The sequence below is a fragment of the Hemiscyllium ocellatum genome, chromosome 7 (assembly GCF_020745735.1).
Source record: "Hemiscyllium ocellatum isolate sHemOce1 chromosome 7, sHemOce1.pat.X.cur, whole genome shotgun sequence".
Lineage (NCBI taxonomy): Eukaryota > Metazoa > Chordata > Chondrichthyes > Orectolobiformes > Hemiscylliidae > Hemiscyllium > Hemiscyllium ocellatum.
Window position 1 is genome coordinate 96,124,034 of NC_083407.1, and position 17,607 is coordinate 96,141,640.

General features: G+C 39.3%; 1 protein-coding gene across 13 annotated transcripts in view; it reads left to right on the forward strand.

Annotated features, from left to right (window-relative positions):
* hdac4 (histone deacetylase 4) overlaps window positions 1-17,607 on the forward strand; it is a 494,585-nt gene that overhangs the window by 458,546 nt on the left and 18,432 nt on the right. For all 13 annotated transcript variants that reach the window (XM_060827518.1, XM_060827517.1, XM_060827519.1 and 10 more), the window contains 2 exons: window positions 14,416-14,534; window positions 15,213-15,346. In XM_060827518.1, coding sequence (XP_060683501.1) covers window positions 14,416-14,534; window positions 15,213-15,346 — 253 coding nt within the window. The remainder of the gene's footprint in view (window positions 1-14,415; window positions 14,535-15,212; window positions 15,347-17,607) is intronic.

The window sequence follows — 17,607 nt, forward strand, 5'->3', positions numbered from 1 at the left end:
CCTCCCCAGTCTCTCTCTTCTGCACAAAGAAAGACAATGCTATAAGGCTATCTCTCCTGGCTGAAAGAAAGTGTAGTTAGGGAACAAAGATTAGTGGGAGCTTTTGGACCTGTATTTGGTTCAAGCAGTGGCTAATGAGTGGTTATGTAATGTCAAGATAGAGATTAACAGATGTTTAGATAGGACAGGACTTAAGAGACTCAGGAATAGGGAGTAAAGGTGAATGATCTTACTGAGTGTAGGACTAGGCTCAAAGGACTGAATTCCCTATACTTGCTGCTATTTTTAATGTTCTTATTATCTTATATAGCACCTTAACTGTGGATAAAAATGTCCCAGAGTTCTTCACAAAATTGTAATCAAAACATTTGTTTGCAATTAACAAGATTTATTGTTTAATTGGTCAATTCTCTTTCAGCCGAAAAAGAGGTGAACAGATGCAAACTTCCACCTCCCTCTTGTGTATTTAAATGAAAATGAAGTTAGCTACATTTGTCTTAAGGGTATGGGACTAGCTAGAGAAGTACATTGTTAATGCCTACAGTTACATTCGTATTTACAAATCTTGAAATGTGAGAAGTTTATATAGTATATAAGCTTTAAATGTTCATGGCACCCAAGTCTTAGTGCCAAGCAAAATGGCTTGCAGTAAAGGGAATGGAATATACTTTGCTCATGGAAACACTTGCACCTTTGTTATCTAACAACATTGCTGTACCTGGGGAAAACCAAGAGCAGTATAAGCAGGGTCTATTCAGCCAGTAAGTGACTAAAAGTATATATTTAAGGTTTGTCAGTAATGTTGGGGTTTTAATGAGAATTATAGATGTTTGTCCAGAAAAGGTAGCAATTCCAGTTGAGCAAACATGGCATTCTGGCAGCTCACCTTTCCCTTTTAATCTTCTCTTGTGTGTTAAATATTTTCAACTCTTCCCACCAAATTTCTATTTTTCAGTATCCCTGAAAGTGTTGGGGTGCAGTTCCGTGGGCACAGTGTCATCCATTGTCACTGTGGATGTCATTATATTTGTGTAAACAGCCTTTAGCAATGGCTATCATTTTTTTAAAATTATGGGCAAGGAGGCAATACTGCCAAGCCTAACCCTGTCTTCACTCAATATCCAAATGTGCACAACTATAATAATATGAAAGCATCAACCCTCAGTGATTTCCACTCGTTGCTTGGGCTGCTAAGGTCAGCTGCAGTAAATCTTGTTGCATCTACGCAGATCAGCTTCAGGCTTTGTTTCATCTCTCTAATAATATTGCATATCCGTCTTCACTATAAATAGCTTTCTGGAGTACATGAATCATCCAAGTGTATAAATTACTGATGGAAATGGTTTGTCTTAGTTTGAGTTAGGTTAACACTGTGTTTAGCATTGTTTTACTAACCAGATATTTTGCAAAGACTACTTTGTCCATGAATATTTGCAAACATCTGCTTTGAAAACCTCCAAGCCAGTGTTCAGATAACAATTCAGAACATGTCAATGCAATTGTTCGTGAAAAAAATGCAAGATTTTTATAGCCTCATTTACAAATTGTGTAGGCTAAAAGTGATTCTAATGGAGTTTTTAATCTGTTGCCAAGTTTCTAGGGTGATGCCATGTATTTTGGAGATTTGAAGTTAACATATTTCAGCTAACATTTTTTTCTGTAAGTTGTTTCACCAATTTCTAGCAAAATAATGCTTTGAAGTGTAGAATTTATAGCACGCACAGGCTTAGGAAGAAATTGCAACAGGTCATATATTCAGCAGTTTGCAGGTCCCTAGAGACAATAGATGCCTTCAAGGCAGCACCTTGTTATTTAGACCTATAGAATGCCACGTTGCATTTGCTGGGGATCAAGCCTAAGATGAAAAAAGATAAGATAATTGGACATAATGAAATCCAGAAGGCACTCAGTTTCACCATGAACTTGGAAGTAGAGTGTAGAATTGAACTTAATTCAAACCAGTCTTGGAAATGCCAAATGCAAGGTCTTTGAAGTTTGTGGGGAATCAGAAGTACTTTACGCTCGATGGTGCTTAAAGATACATGGTTTAACCCTTACAGTGCTGAGTGGAAAACATTCAGAATATAAACATTATTGTCATGAAAATGGATGAAAAATTAAGTTGATTAGTAGCAGCAGTTTGCTTTTATTAAATTTATACTTCTGTATATAGCACCATGATCAAGGACTAAAAGCCATTTACCAGTATGCCAGGAACATTAAACACTGCTGAAAAAAGAGATATGCTGGTGAAGCTGTTCTTCTTCACAAATAAAGACAGGATTCCAAGAATACTAAATCTCAAAGAGAACAACAACTTGTGCTTTGTGAGAATTTGCAGATTGATTGGCAAATAGATTCTGACTGGTTGAGGTTTTGCCATGGAGAATGCACCAGGGAACATTTAACTTCCAACTTTTGTTTAAGTTCAAATCCGACAAGTCAATTCTTATTAATAAAGGCATTGCCGTAGGGAATGCACATGGGAATAGCTGCACCTAAAGCTTTTGTTTAGTTGAAAAGAGGTGCTATGCATAGACATGTTTTTTTCTGTCTGTATTGGACAATTCTCTGCATGTGAAATATAAAGTCAGTTTTACAGCATAGAAAGAAGTCCTTTGGTCCATCTTGTGTGTGCTGGTCATCAAACACCCATCTATTCTAATCCCATTTTTCAGCACTTGGTTCGAAACCTTGTACGCTATGGCATTTCACGTGTTCACCTAAACAGTTCTTAAATATCCTGAGGGTTCTCACTTCTACCATCATTTTTAGGCATAAACATATCCACTGCCCTCTGCGTAAAAACACTTTTCTCTGAACCTCCAGCTTCTTAACTGAAAACAATGCCTCTTGGTTATTGAGCCCTCAGTAAATAAATGTTTGCTCGGTATTTTTTTCACTTCAGCCATCTCTCTGCTCTGAGGAAAACTACCCTAGCCTATCTTCAATCAATCCAACACAGGCAACATCCTTTCAAATCACTTCTGCACAACCTATAATGTAATCTACGTACTTGACATCGTACCAACACTATAATTCATAAACGTTACTAACACAAATGAGGCACCCAGAATTATGTATGTCAGAAAATAATTCTTAATAATGCAGCAACCAATGTGTAGCTTGTGCCACTGGTGTGCCTTGACTTCTTCATGAAAAAAGGTTCTTGACAACAGCACATCATTCCTTAAGCAGAAAAAGTACATCTGTGAGTAAATGCTGAGAAAAATCAGTCTGATCTCCTGGATTCAAAGCAATAGGCAGGATTTTCATGAGTCCAAAATAGAATTGGTTGCCAAAGGAATAATTAAAACTCCACTTCATGCCACAGCACAATTCACGTGACAAGATTGCTTGCTTGCTTGCTTAGTGAAGATGGTATAAAAGGATAAGCTTTAAAATTGTTGTTCTGCAAAGAAGCAGTTTAATCATAAACAATTGTAAACAGTTGTTATACTGCACAAGTCTGTACATTATGCAAGAATGCACAATTTTTAAGTTAAAATCAAATTCAATAGGTGATGCAGATTTTTAAAGAGAGAATCAGTTAATGTTTCAGGTTGTTCACCTTTCATTGATTTCTGTCAACATTAACCCACCCATCTTTGCCATTTCAATACGACGAATCTTAACATTCATTCTAAGTAGTTGTGCAGGGCTTCTCCAGAGCAGTTCAGACAATAAAAATATTCTGACTGTCCTGGATGTAGGTTTGCTCGCTGAGTTGGAAGGTTCATTTTCAGACATTTCATCACCGTGCTAGGTAACATCTTCAGTGAGCCTCCAGACAAAGCACTGCTGGTGTTTCCTGCTTTATATTTATATGTTTGAGTTTCCTTGGGTTTGTGATGCCATTTCCTGTGGTGATGTCATCTCCTACAGTGATGTCATTTCCTGTTCTTTTTCTCAGGGGGTGGTAAATGGAGTCCAAGTCAATTTATTTATTGATAAAGTTCCAATTGTAATGCCCCGCTTCTAGGAATTCTTGTGCATGTCTGCATGTCTTTGTTTTGTTCATCCTAGGATGGATGTGTTGTCCCAGTTGAAGTGATGTTCTTCCTTATCTGTATGTAAGGATACTAGTGAGAGTAGTATAATATATAAATAGAAAGCAGGAATCATCAGCAGTGATTTGCCTGAGGCCCACTGAAGATATTACCTAGTATGGTGACGAAACATCTGAAAATGAACCTTCTGGCTCAGCGAGCAAACCTACATTCGTAACCTCAACCTGAGCTACAAATCTTCTCAAAACCTGCTAATGTTCTTACTGTCACAAAGCTTCAAAAATTGTTCCTTTTCTCAAGGATACTGTGTCTTTGGTTGTTTTCAGAGGGGTCGTAAACAGCTCCCGGTTTTGATTAGACTGGTTTGGTACAGAGATTAAAGAGTATTGCGAGGCCTTTTTGTTTATATGTAAACAGATGAAACTTCAGGCCAAAGTGATCATGTTTTAGAAGTGACCTATGTAATGAAAGGGGAGTTGTCAGCTCTGGAGGTAAACATTAAGTTTGAGCAGTTCAGTCCAGAACTAGCTAGGAGTTCAGTTGTGTGGAGTCTCTCTCTCTCTCTCTCTCTCTCTCTCTCTCTCTCCCTCTCTCTCCCTCTCTCCCTCTCTCTCTCTCTCTCCCTCTCCCTCCCTCCCCTGTCCTTCTAACTTCATCCTGTAAGCACTTGTTCTATTTTTACTGCTTTTTTAAGGGGATAGGCTTATTGGGATTGTTGTGTATATTCATAATTAAGTCCAGTTTGGATAGACTGTGTTCTGGTGGGGTTTTTTATTTTGTTCTTTGTGTTTCATTGTGTAATTTTGTGAATAAACGCTTGTCTGTTTTAAAACCTGGTAGTCAACCTAGCTAACTTCAGGTAATTTTCACTGTACACCTACCAAAACAAATTGCAAAGTTATTGTCTGGGCTGCCTGCTTAAGAATGTTTTGAGTGGTTAGTTCATAACATTACACACCAGTGGTATCCTCCATTCACATTTTATTTAGTTATCTGCTGCCCAGAGGCAGTAGATAGCACTTGTCTCCCAGTGGGCACATTTTGTTTTGCGCTGCTTGTGGCAATACAGTTGATACAGAAGACCCCTGCCAGGATACCAGGCAAAGATGTGCAAGCTTATTTATTTATTTTCACACATCTGGCATTGCATTTTGGTTCCAGTATAGTACTAAACTGACATGTGGTGCCTGAAAGGTATGCTCACTCCATTGCTGGTTTTTGACAAAAGGAAATAAATTATGATTGGACTTTTGAACAGAGCTCCTCCATGACCGTACTCATCAGTACATGGTAAATCATTAGATATTACAGATATTTCTGCCTCCACTCTGGAAGGACTTAAGGCATACATAAGTGCATTGCTACAGTTACTTCACCACAGGAAAAGGACAAATTAATCTCCAGACATAAATTCTTCCAATGACATTGCTTTTTGCCTCCCCTCTCCCTACGACCTGCTGTGATGGCTGCTAGCAGCTTACCAGAGACCAGTACAGATCGTGTGTAACCTCTAAGTTAGCAGGTAGTTAGGCGAAGGCAAAAAAAAGACTCTGATGACTAGATCTTAAATAATAGTATATATCATTTATGCGAGACATCTTTAATTTTTGAGTTGGTGACCAGTGAGAGGAAAAATATACTATTCTAATCTGTAGTAAAAGTAGATAACAAAAATAACAGCACCATGTGAACATAAGCTGCTTAGAAAATTGATCTAGGGAGATAGCTATTGGGCTACAAGGAAATGGTGGTAGAGTTAAACAGATATTTTGCATTAGTCTTCATGGTGGAATGTACTTCAAATATCTATTAAGACTGAAGAATACAGAGACGATTAAGTATCATTATTGTCACCAGAGAAATTGTATCAGACAAAATAATGAAGCTAACAGCAGATAAGCTCACTAGCCCTGTTGACTTACATCCTAGGATACCAAATTCAAAGTTGCTACAGAGGTAGTACATGCATTGGATGTAATTTTCCAAAAATCCTTGGATTCTGGAGAAGTACTGGAGGATTAGTTTAACACCCGTATGCAAAAAGGGAGGGAGACAAAATGCAGGTAACTGTAGGCCGATAAGCATAACATTTGTTGAAAAAATATTGGATTCAGCTATTAAGGAAGTAACATCACATTTGTAAAATCTTAAAATAATCGAGAATGGCTATCTGAAAGGGAAATAGTGCTGCATAATTTATTAAGAGTTTTATTTACAGAAGTCTCAGAGTGGATAGAAGGGAACCACAAGATTTGCTTGGACTTCCAGAAATCCTTTTGTGAGGTACTAAGTTATAAAAGAAGAATAAAGGGGTGTTAATGTAAGACTGATATAGAAAGGGTCATGAATCCCTAAAACTCCTTGCCACAGAGAGCTACGGGACAGTGTTAGGATAGATGAATTTTTGACCAGTACCAGAATCAAGGATTACAGGGAAAAGGCAGGAAAGTGGACATTAGGACAGGCTTTTCAGTCATGATCCTATTGAATGGCGGAGTAGGCTCAAGGGGCTGAAAAGCTTACTCCTGTTCCTATATATTATGGTCTAACAATGTCATGAACATTGAAGTGTCTGCTTTATATACCCAACTTAAGTGACTGGATAAAGCTTGTTTAACTACAGGTGGGAGCTGGCTTTGCAACTGTATGCATCCATCCTCACCATGACCTTGGTGAGGCTAATGATATTGTCTTACGTCTCCACTGGTCCACATCTCAATGTTATCCACTCATTGACTTTTGTTTCTTTTCTGTTTTTATTCTCAATTTCTCCTTCAATTGTTGCTAGGATAAGACTGTTAAGTTTTACTTTCCAGAGTCTATATTTGGTCATCTTTCATCCTGAGCTGCTACACTTGATCTAACCCACTCGTTTTCCTGTCCATTCAGCTGATTTCTGGGCACCTTCTGCCACACCCACATTTTAAACATGAGTATTCTTTGCTCATCCTCTTTCTTCAGAATCCAATGCTTGCATCTATAAAGTCTGATACTGAACTAGGTATTTTTCTACTTCCTGCTGATGCTTTTGGACTTCCAAAAGCTACTTAATTGGCTGGTCATGCTTTTTGCATAGATAATCAAACTTGGATTTCATTCTTGCATGTAAAGTTGATGTTTATCATCAAACCAAAGTATTTAAATTAGTCAAAAAAACAAAATAAACTGCACAGCTATGCTTGGGACAAATGTTGATTGCAACCTACTAAAATTGCAGTGTGGTCCTGTAAATGAACAGATTTGCACTGAGGTAACAATTTAATGCTTGTCTATGCAGGAATTAATTATCTTTTTACATATGTTGGGTGAGAAAGGTAAGAAATTGTATTGCTAATGAAGTTATCAATAATATACTTTCAATGCAAAGCCATATACAATGAAATAAATTTTGTAGTATAAATATTTTGATTGGACTAAGCTTATAATTGAAATTCCACAATGGTACAATATTTATTTTTCAATATTTTTTAAAGTGAGCAGACCTCTACTCCGGTGATGATATTGTTTTTGCAGTGCTTTCTCCATGATTGTTGGATGCAACAGATAGGCTTATAAACGTCTTAAATATGTATTAGTCATATGATTCAAATAGAAAGTGATGGTCATTCCGTAGCATATGTCCTTTTCATGACCAGATAGGTGTGTGGTATAAAGCTATTCCAAAGTTACTGAAGCCACACAATTTCAAAAGTTAAATGTCACTTGCTAGTAGGTTACCAGTGACTAGTGTGACCAATCTACTCCTTTCAGCAATGATGTGTATGAAATCACCCAAGTTATTTTTAAAGCTTCTCATATTTTTAATTGCTCCTTCCTTTAGGTTTCCCTTTGCCATGTACATTTTTTTACAATGAAGGTGAATGAATAGCCGATTTATGTACACCAATTGAAACGTGGGCAAGAATGGTCTGTGATAATTTGCTGACCCATGTTTTTTAAAATTATTTTCTCTTTCTTACCTTCCACTCTTCTAACGGAAGAGTATACAGCTATCTTACTTGCCACCTGGTTGAGTGGAGTAATATGTTTCATTCTGAGCACAATTGATAAATTGTCTGATAAGACGCATACTGCCAAAGCTTTACATCTTGCAACCCCTTTTCTCATGCAATATAAATTGTTGCTGTTTGAAATTTGGCATTCTTGTGTGTGTTCTGATGAATGCAAGACAAAAAGCTTCAAACTTATGTCTCTTTCTTTTCAGCAGCACTCAAATTATTGATTAACAAGCAACTAATTGCTATGTTTTCTTTACCATTGAATTGCACAGAATTTAGGGCTTACTATTTTTCCTAAACAAAATACAGATTGGCAGATTCTAACAGGGTGGGTAGAGGACAGTGGCTTAGTTAATGACATTGTGGGGCTGAGCAAATAACATTTAGATCTAACCTAAGCAAGTATTTTGCACTGAAAGAAGATCATGTTCTTTATCTTGATCTTCTATTTTTCTATCTATTCATTCTTCATGAACTTCAAGATTAGGAATAGCAGGCGAGTTAACTTGTTGGGCAAAATAATATTAACATCTTAGTTTCACCACCCAGCAGTGTTTAAAAAAAAATCCCTTCAGTCATCTTGAATATAATTTTGCACTGAAATCTCAGCTCCTATCCAAATCAGAAAAAGAAACCTTTATAATAATTGTTCAAAATGCACTCAAATACTTGCAATGAGGTTGGTTTTGTGTAATGCCTCTGTTTTTAATGCTTTGTTTCTTTAATATTCTTCACAGCGAAAATCAAATCAGCTAACAACTTTGTTCTAAATAGTCTTTCTTCTGAGCCACACTCCATTTGTTCTTTTATGTATCCAGTGAATTTCACACACTAGAAGTTACATAGAGCAAGTTTGTGACCCCCTTTTTGCTGCTGCTTTACTCCTCGTCTCAATAACTATGAGATGAAGCTTTTAAAAAAAATTTTAGTCTTCCCATTGCCCTTAACATTGTTTTCGTTATAACACATTACATATACTCCCTTGTTCTACATTTGCTTTTTATGTTTAATCAAGTCCAAGAAGTGCTAAATGAAGTTCCACAAATGAAACTGATCAAATAACTCAAGGGACAAGTCACGAGTAAGTTGTATTCTGTTTAAAGAGTTCATTACTGGCTCCTTCTGTGCAATCTGTGTTTCAAAGGGATACAATTTTTAACACATTTGCTGAATTTTTTGGGGTTTTTTCCCCCAACTTGAGCAGAATGGTCCACATCATTTTAGAACAAACCGTTGGCACACTTCACGTGACACTAACACAAGTGAAGCCTACCTTTCTGACTCCTTGACTGTATTTACTAGGAAATGTGAGAACAGTGCCTTTCTAAATGTCATAGATTTAGAAAAATCTTGTTTGATCTAATTATGATAAGGTAAAAGGAATTACAACTAGTACACAATATTGAGATATTGATTCCAGAAATTTATTTTCTATTCATTCTATTACTAGAAGAACTGGATGACTAATTGAGCTCCTGCTTCACAGTGGCCATGTTCATCCTCTGGACACTATCAGTAATCAGTCTGCATACTGTTTACTTGCCACTAAACAAAGAAAGACTTGTTGATTCTGCTAATTTAACTGCTTCAGATTAGTATTACAGTGCAGGTGGTGTAATTACGCCTTCAACCTCCAACAAAATTGTTTGCAAACATTGCATTATGTTGTTGAAGCCATTTTAAATGATGGGTCATTTCGTTGCTTGGTTTAGCATATCTTCATGAATTGATTAAATTTTCTGAAGTGATGGCTTCGACATGGACAAGTTATATTTGAATGCCGTAAAATTTCATCTGAGGTGTTCATTCCAAATACTTGCTGTTGCATAGAAGATTGTAATTGTACAATTCAGCCAAGGTTCATAGCCTGTTGAAGGAAGTACTTCTTGAATTTAGGAATTTTTTTTAAATAAGGCTGATGCTCATTACTGTCGGATTAAATTGACTTTATTGTAGCATTGATTTCACAAATATATTTCTTGTTTCTTACCTGGATCAATAGTTCAATCTGTTGTAAGAATATCACATTGCAGAAACTGCTCTTTCTTCCATTGAAATACATGTACAATCTATTGAAAATGTAACTTTGAACAGAAGCTACTTGGAAGTCCTGTGAATCTCCAATTTAAAGCATATCTGTTTGAGTCCTATTCAGCACAGTGTTTGATCAGTTAGTGGCTGACCCAAGTAGCTTAATGACGCTGCATTTGATAAAGTATTTTTTCTAACGTGACTGTTTGATCTCGATTTGCAAATGATATTGGGAAGCAACCTCTTAACACTGCAAGACTAAATCTTAAACAAAACGGCTGCTTGTGTCATTGCATGTACTGGTGGTGCACTCTCAGCCCATGAGGTCGCATTGTCTTTAATATCACTGCCAGCAATACTGCAGCAAAGTACCTCTATCAAAGAATAAGAGTGATAAAATGAGTAACTTTTAAATTTTTTAAATTAATTCAAATCTTGGGATCATTATTTGTTTGCTGTCCAGCTTCTAACCCCTCACTGCGTCACGCTCACTGCCGTGCTGCCTCATTGTTCACCGTCCCTGAATGCAGAGGAGACAGTGAGGGGTTGAGAGCAGAGATGCCAGTGAAGTAACTAACCTAGTGGCGAATAGGGTGCCAAGCAGAGTAGGGAAGTAGAGCACTGAGCAGAGCTATACGTGGAGTGAGAATGGTAAGACTTCCTTGGTCATGAGAGGAATGCATGTGTGCATATGGATAGACTCAGTATCAGCTTCCAGTTCCAAGTATGTTTTGATGACATCAAGAACTTCCTGTTCCATTACGGTGGCAGGCGATAGATGCACTATTGTTTAAAAAACACACAACCCATGTTAATATCTTTTCACCTGTACCCTGTTAGCTTCTACATTTTTCTTTGAGAAACATATCCTTGGTACTTTTAAGAGCAAAGTGGCTAACAGAGTTCACTCTTTCAGTCCATGAGCTCATTAAACTATTTAATTGTACACATTTAACAAATGAGCTGTCTATTTAATATATGCACAGTAATTCTCTCTTTTTTTCTAAAGCAATAAATATGTTGTGTGAATAGGTTGAGCTGTGAATTGGTTTAGATCTATGCCTTGCACCACTCGAAGGGAAACCTATGGGGTTATGGGGTGGTCAGAATTTGTCACTCTTTCATTACAGTTAATGAAAAGTCCAGCCTATAGAAGATGATTGGTTTCTGGAACAGTCGAATGTTTGAAGTGGTTTCACCATAATCTGTAGGTGTCACATATGAAAACATTCAGATGGTTTTCCAGAGTATAATTGCCAGCCACTCCACCCAAAACCTAAACCATCCTCAAACTCTCAACATTTGGAAAGTAATGTTAGTCATTACCTTTGTCTTTATAAACATTGCAATTTTTCAGTCAGTACCCCATTGTTGTAATAGTGGTGTAATGGTATATCATTTGAAATCAGTATTTAGTGTGTCTGTGTTTAATTCAAAATGGTAACTAATTGGAGGAGGAGTGATCAATGACTGTGACTGAAAGACTTTGGGTGGCATTAGGGATATTTTGTATCATTTTAAAATTTCAATATTATACAGGCTTAATAGTCATCACTAGGAATGATATGGATTACATAATGAACAGATTTGCAATGATGGGTGATGCTGGAAGATCTTTACAAAAATAATTCAATTGATTAGTTAGAAAGTATTTCTTTAAATAGAAATTCAAGTAGGATCTTAAGCACTGACAAAATGGGCTAGGGTAATTGTTAGAAAAAAATTAAAATATATGCACATTAAGCAGGAGAGTAAGATCAGCTTAGAATTAAGCTGAAAATGTGTTGCTGGAAAAGCACATCAGGTCAGGCAGCATCCAAGGAGCAGGAGAATCGACGTTTCAGGCACGAGCCCTTCTTCAGGAATGAGGAGAGTGTGCCAAGCAGGCTAAGATAAAAGGTAGGGAGGAGGGACTTGGGGGAGGGGCGTTGGAAATGCGATAGGTGGAAGGAGGTTAAGGTGAGGGTGATAGGCCGGAGCGGGGGTGGGGGGCGGAGAGGTCAGGAAGAAGATTGCAGGTTAGGAAGGTGGTGCTGAGTTCGAGGGTTGGGACCGAGACAAAGTGGGGGGGGGGGGTGGAAATAGGAAACTGGAGAAATCTGAGTTCATCCCTTGTGGTTGGAGGGTTCCTAGGCAGAAGATGAGGCGCTCTTCCTCCAGCCGTCGTGTTGCTATGGCCTGGCAATGGAAGAGCCCAAGGACCTGCATGTCCTTGGTGGAGTGGGAGGGGGAGTTGAAGTGTTGAGCCACGGGGTGGTTGGGTTAGTTGGTCCGGGTGTCCCAGAGGTGTTCTCTGAAACATTCTGCAAGTAGGCGGCCCGTCTCCCCAAGATAGAGGAAGCCACATCGGGTGCAGCGGATGCACTAAATGATGATTGTGGAGGTACAGGTGAATTTGTGGCAGATTTGGAAGGATCCCTTGGGGCCTTGAAGGGAAGTAAGGGGCAGATGTGGGCGCAAGTTTTGCATTTCTTGCGGTTGCAGGGGAAGGTGCCGGGAGTGGAGGTTCAGTTGGGTGGATCTCACGAGGGAGTGGTCTTTTTGGAATGCTGATAAGGGAGGGGAGGATAATATATCCCTGGTGGTGGGGTCCGTTTGGAGGTGGCGGAAATGACGACGGATGATACGATGTATGTGGAGGTTGGTGGGGTGGTAGGTGAGGACCAGTGGGGTCCTGTCCTGGTGCGATTGGAGGGGCGGGGCTCAAGGGCGGAGGAGCGGGAGGTGGAGGAGATGCCGTGGAGCGCATCATCGATCACGTCTGGGCGGAAATTGCAGTCTTTGAAGAAGGAGGCATCAGGGTTGTGCGGTATTGGAACTGGTCCTCCTGGGAGCAGATGCGATGGAGACGAAGGAATTGGGAATATGGGATGGCGTTTTTACAGGGGGTAGATGTAGTCTCGGTAGCTGTGGGAGTCGGTCGGTTTATAGTAAATGTCCGTGTTGATTTGGTCGCCCGAGATAGAAATGGAGAGGTCTAGAAAGGGGAGGGAGGAGTCTGAGATGGTCCAGGTAAATTTGAGGTCGGGGTGGAAGGTGTTGGTAAAGTGGATGAACTGTTCAACTTCCTCGTGGGAGCACAAGGCAGCGCCGATACAGTCATCGATATAGCGGAGGAAAAGGTGGGTGGTGGTGCCAGTGTAGCTGCGGAAGATGGACTGTTCCATATATCCTACGAAGAGGCATAGCTGGGGCCCATGCGGGTGCTCATGGGTGCTCCTCTTCAGCTCTGATCTCCAGTATCTGCAGTCCTCACTTTCTCCTAGAAGATTTTAACCTACTTCGAATCCTCTTGCAATGATGCCTTCCTTGAAGAAGCTCTCTTCCTCCCTCTACAAGGATTTTAGTGAGTCCCTCTCTCACTGCACACCCCAGGTTATGTCCTCCCATGGGCACCCGCATGGACCCCAGCTATGCCTGCCTCTTCGTAGGATATGTGGAACAGTCCATCTTCCGCAGCTACACTGGCCCCACACCCCACCTTTTCCTCCGCTACATCGATGACTGTATCGGCGCTGCCTCATGCTTCCACGTGGAGGTGCCCGAAATGTTGATTCTCCTGCTTCTTGGACGCTGCCTGACCTGCTGTGCTTTTCCAGCAATACATTTTCAGCTCTGACCTCCAGCATCTGCAGTCCTCACTTTCTCCTATGTAGAATGAAGCAGAGTTGGTGAACCAAAGAGTCTATTATTATGCTGTAACATCATATGAATGTTTTGGTGTGAGATCTTTTGTAAGATCTGGATCTTTCATTTCCAAAGTTCTTCAGTTTTGGATGGAAATTCTAACTGAGTTGAGTTCTCAAATTTGAATCTTCCCCAACTCAGTTCCAGAACAAAAGTAAAGACTGTTCATCTTATTCCATATGTTCTCTGATCATAGCCAGACTATAACTACCTGTCTCCTGAAATACATATAGATTCAGCCATTTTGCTTCGATGTATGACGATCCTTAAGTTGTTCTGTGCAGCACACATCAGGATCTAAGCAGAGCTAACTACACTCTCAGACTGCAGGAGCTAAATGTTCATGTTCTTCTATTAGTGCCACTGCAGTGGTCCAGTGACTTCAGTTTAATAAACCTAATTTGAGTTTAAATTCAACAACAGTTTCTTCCTAATATTAAAAGCCATAAAGATAGCACTTTGTTTAAAAAAAGGCTTTTCTCAATATGGAAGTAGTAGAGTCAGCATAAGTTTCTTCATAATTTTTACATTTTAGTGTAAATTGAAACCAAAAATAAACTTAATCTGATAATGCCTTCACTGTTGATCTTTTTAATTAGACACACAGTTATTTTAAACAATAGAGCTCTGTAAACATGGGTAATTGTTAATGACAGTTTAAGTAGTATGGTATTTATTTCTCTTTACAGGACAGTAGTGATGCCCATTGCTAATGAGTTTGCCCCTGATATGGTACTTGTATCCTCTGGATTTGATGCAGTGGAAGGACACCCTGCCCCTCTTGGAGGTTACAAAGTCTCCGCGAAGTGTAAGATTTTTTTTCATGACAAATTAAATTGTTTCATTTGAAGTAGGTGGTTTAAGTAGAGCACAGTTTTTTTTTAACCTTAAGATTTTGACAACCAAATTAGTGTTTTCCAGCTCCGAGAGGAGGGAAGGAACATATCAGCACTAATCTTCAAAAGGAGTTTTAAACCCTTCACAGGAGCCATGGGTTTACTGGCTGAGCTGTAAAATAAGTCTTTGTTCAAAAAATCATAAACAAAGGGTATATGTTAGAATTTGAGGGTTGAAATAGTAAGAATTTAAAACCATATGGTTAATGGTTTTCTTCATGAGTAGAAATCTTCAGCGTTTCTGAGATATTTGTTTATAATATTCCGTTTGCTGCTTTTGCCTCGGAGCAAATGAGAAGTGGGCATTTTTTTGGAGGCCCTGAGGAAGTAGATGGCATGCCACTTTAGGAAATTCAAAACATTTATCACAAAAAATGCATATATTAAACAGAAGATCAAAAAGGCATGAGCTGAAATAGTAAATTGTATTTATTGAAATTAAACCTGGCTTATATTATACATTTAGTCCCAGTAATCCCTGGTGGCCATTTCAGATGTGATGTAATACTTGAAAACTTTGATCATTCTCCAAGAGTCAAAGTAGGCTTCTGACCTTTGACTTCTCTTGCATTTCCTCTTTCCTGACACAGGTTTTGGCTACCTTACCAAACAGCTGATGGGTCTGGCTGGAGGCCGTGTCGTGCTAGCCCTGGAAGGGGGCCATGATCTCACTGCCATTTGTGATGCCTCAGAAGCATGTGTTTCTGCTTTACTTGGAAATGAGGTAAAACATCAATGCACATTACAAGCTGACAAGTTCAAGAACTCACAGGTGTGGGTTTTGCAACAGATTATGAATGAGATGAAGGCAGACTTCCAAACAAAACGTAATTCTGCAGGACCAGTTCATCAGTAACATAGATCAAATAATTTATAATATCAAATTGCAACAATGAATTTGGAAGAGTCTTCAAAGTTTCTGTGAAAATATATCAAAGCCACTTAATTTCTCTAAACAAGAGTTCAGCCTAAACATTTCCCTCTTTCATTTTTTTCCTTGTAAGGTTGAGATTCCCTTTTTTAAAATACATTTTGCCTGCCGATACCAACTACCAATTGCATCCAGTATGTCAACCTGAAACTGTCTGTACAGAGGTTGGCTCTTCACATCACCAACCCACCCACCCAACTATCACAGACACGCACAAACGCTATGGAGATGCTCAACCTTTGCAACAGTTCAATTAAGTTAAGCATCCACTCAGCAATATGATGGTATGCCAGTATATTGCACATTTTAAGTAGTTCCCCATACATAGGATTCATGATACAAAACTTCTGTTTGTTCTGAATTTCTGCTGCTGGTGAAATGGATATGCTCCCATAGGAGAGGTGAGTACTGTTAGTTAAACTTTAGTGGAGCCTAAACTTATTGCCAGTGCTCTACTAATTTTTTTTGTTTCTACTTCTGCTTTTCTTTTTGCTGCTTGTGGGTCATTCCACACAGTGCATAATTTTGCAGGTGGGTGATTAGTGTAGGACCCTTTGACACTGTAAGTTGCACATAGATGATGGTCTGGATTTTCCACAAGCCAGTTAGTCAGTAGTCCAAAATAGATAGGAGTCGCACATGGAGTCACTGCAGAATTCCCAACATAGTACACTCTGAAAGACCTGTCTGGGAAATTGAATATTCCACTGGGCAATTCCTCTATGCCTCCAAAAGTCTCAACTTAAATTGGAGAATTCAAATGGTTCTGATGAAATTAAGTAAATTAGTCCATTAGGGAAAGTTATTAAATACTAAATGTTGAGTAACTATTAAACTGACCCCTAACTTGCATTTTATACCGCCATCCCACCTCCCTCAGAATACATACATCCCCAGACCTTGACCTGACATCTCCTCCGCCTTCCCCATCCCAATAGTCAGGAACTGATTTTTCCCACCCACCCCACTGAATCCCTGCCTCGCATTCTGACACCCTGCCAACTTTGCACTTTGCCTCCTACCTAGATGGCACCTTGCTTTCATGGCACTCTACCCAGCGGGCACCCAAACCCGTTCCACATTGGTACCCTTCTCAGCTAGCTTCTTACTCACCTGCAACTTATTCCCCTTAACCATCTTGCACCCTCTTCTCCCAGGATCCTAACATCACATTTATTTTAGATACTTATCTTTGACAATAGCTGTCTGGACCTTTATATGTTAGAATACAGTAGCCTACTGCTGTGAAAAAGGGGACATGGTTTGCCTTCCCTGATAGATCTGCAGTACCAGAGCACGGTCAGAATGAATATACAACTCAACATTTCTGAGGGAACCCTGAGCAGAATTCCCTCTCGGAGAATTCACCCCATTAGCTGAGCATTTAATAATAATGAGTTATTTCTATCACAGTGCTGAGTGGTTCACCAGTTTACTTGGCAGATTGGAAGTTAAGAAGCCCAATATGGGTAGACATGTTGCCATTTTATGGCACTGAGTGTCATTTTAGTAAGATGTCATTCTAGAATGTCCCAAATGCCTTGTTCTTTTTCGCTCTGGTTTACTTTCCTTGCCTTTTCTCTGCATCTCATGCTGAGATGAACTTTACCTGGCAGTGATGGACTATATTAGTCCATTCAGATGGCAGTGATCTTGGACAATGTGTTTCAGCAGACTGTTTAACTGTGCAATCCCTTGCAGCCTTCATACCAATAAATGTGTCACTATGTAGTCTTTCCTGAGAAGCCTTTACAATCAGATTCCAAACCATTGCTCTTTCAGTAACGTATTCCAGCAAAGGCAATATTAAAAGTTTGTGTACCAGTAAGAAAATTCATTACGAGCTGACTGACATTCATTGAGCTGATCAACATTTCACAGGCCTTCACATTGCTGTCCTAGGTCACCAGAAAGTAAAAAGTGGGGTCTGCAGATGCTGGAGATCAGAGCTGAAAATGTGTTGCTGGTTAAAGCACAGCAGGTCAGGCAGCATCCAAGGAACAGGAAATTCGACGTTTCGGGCTAAAGCCCTTTAGGCTTTAGCCCGAAACGTC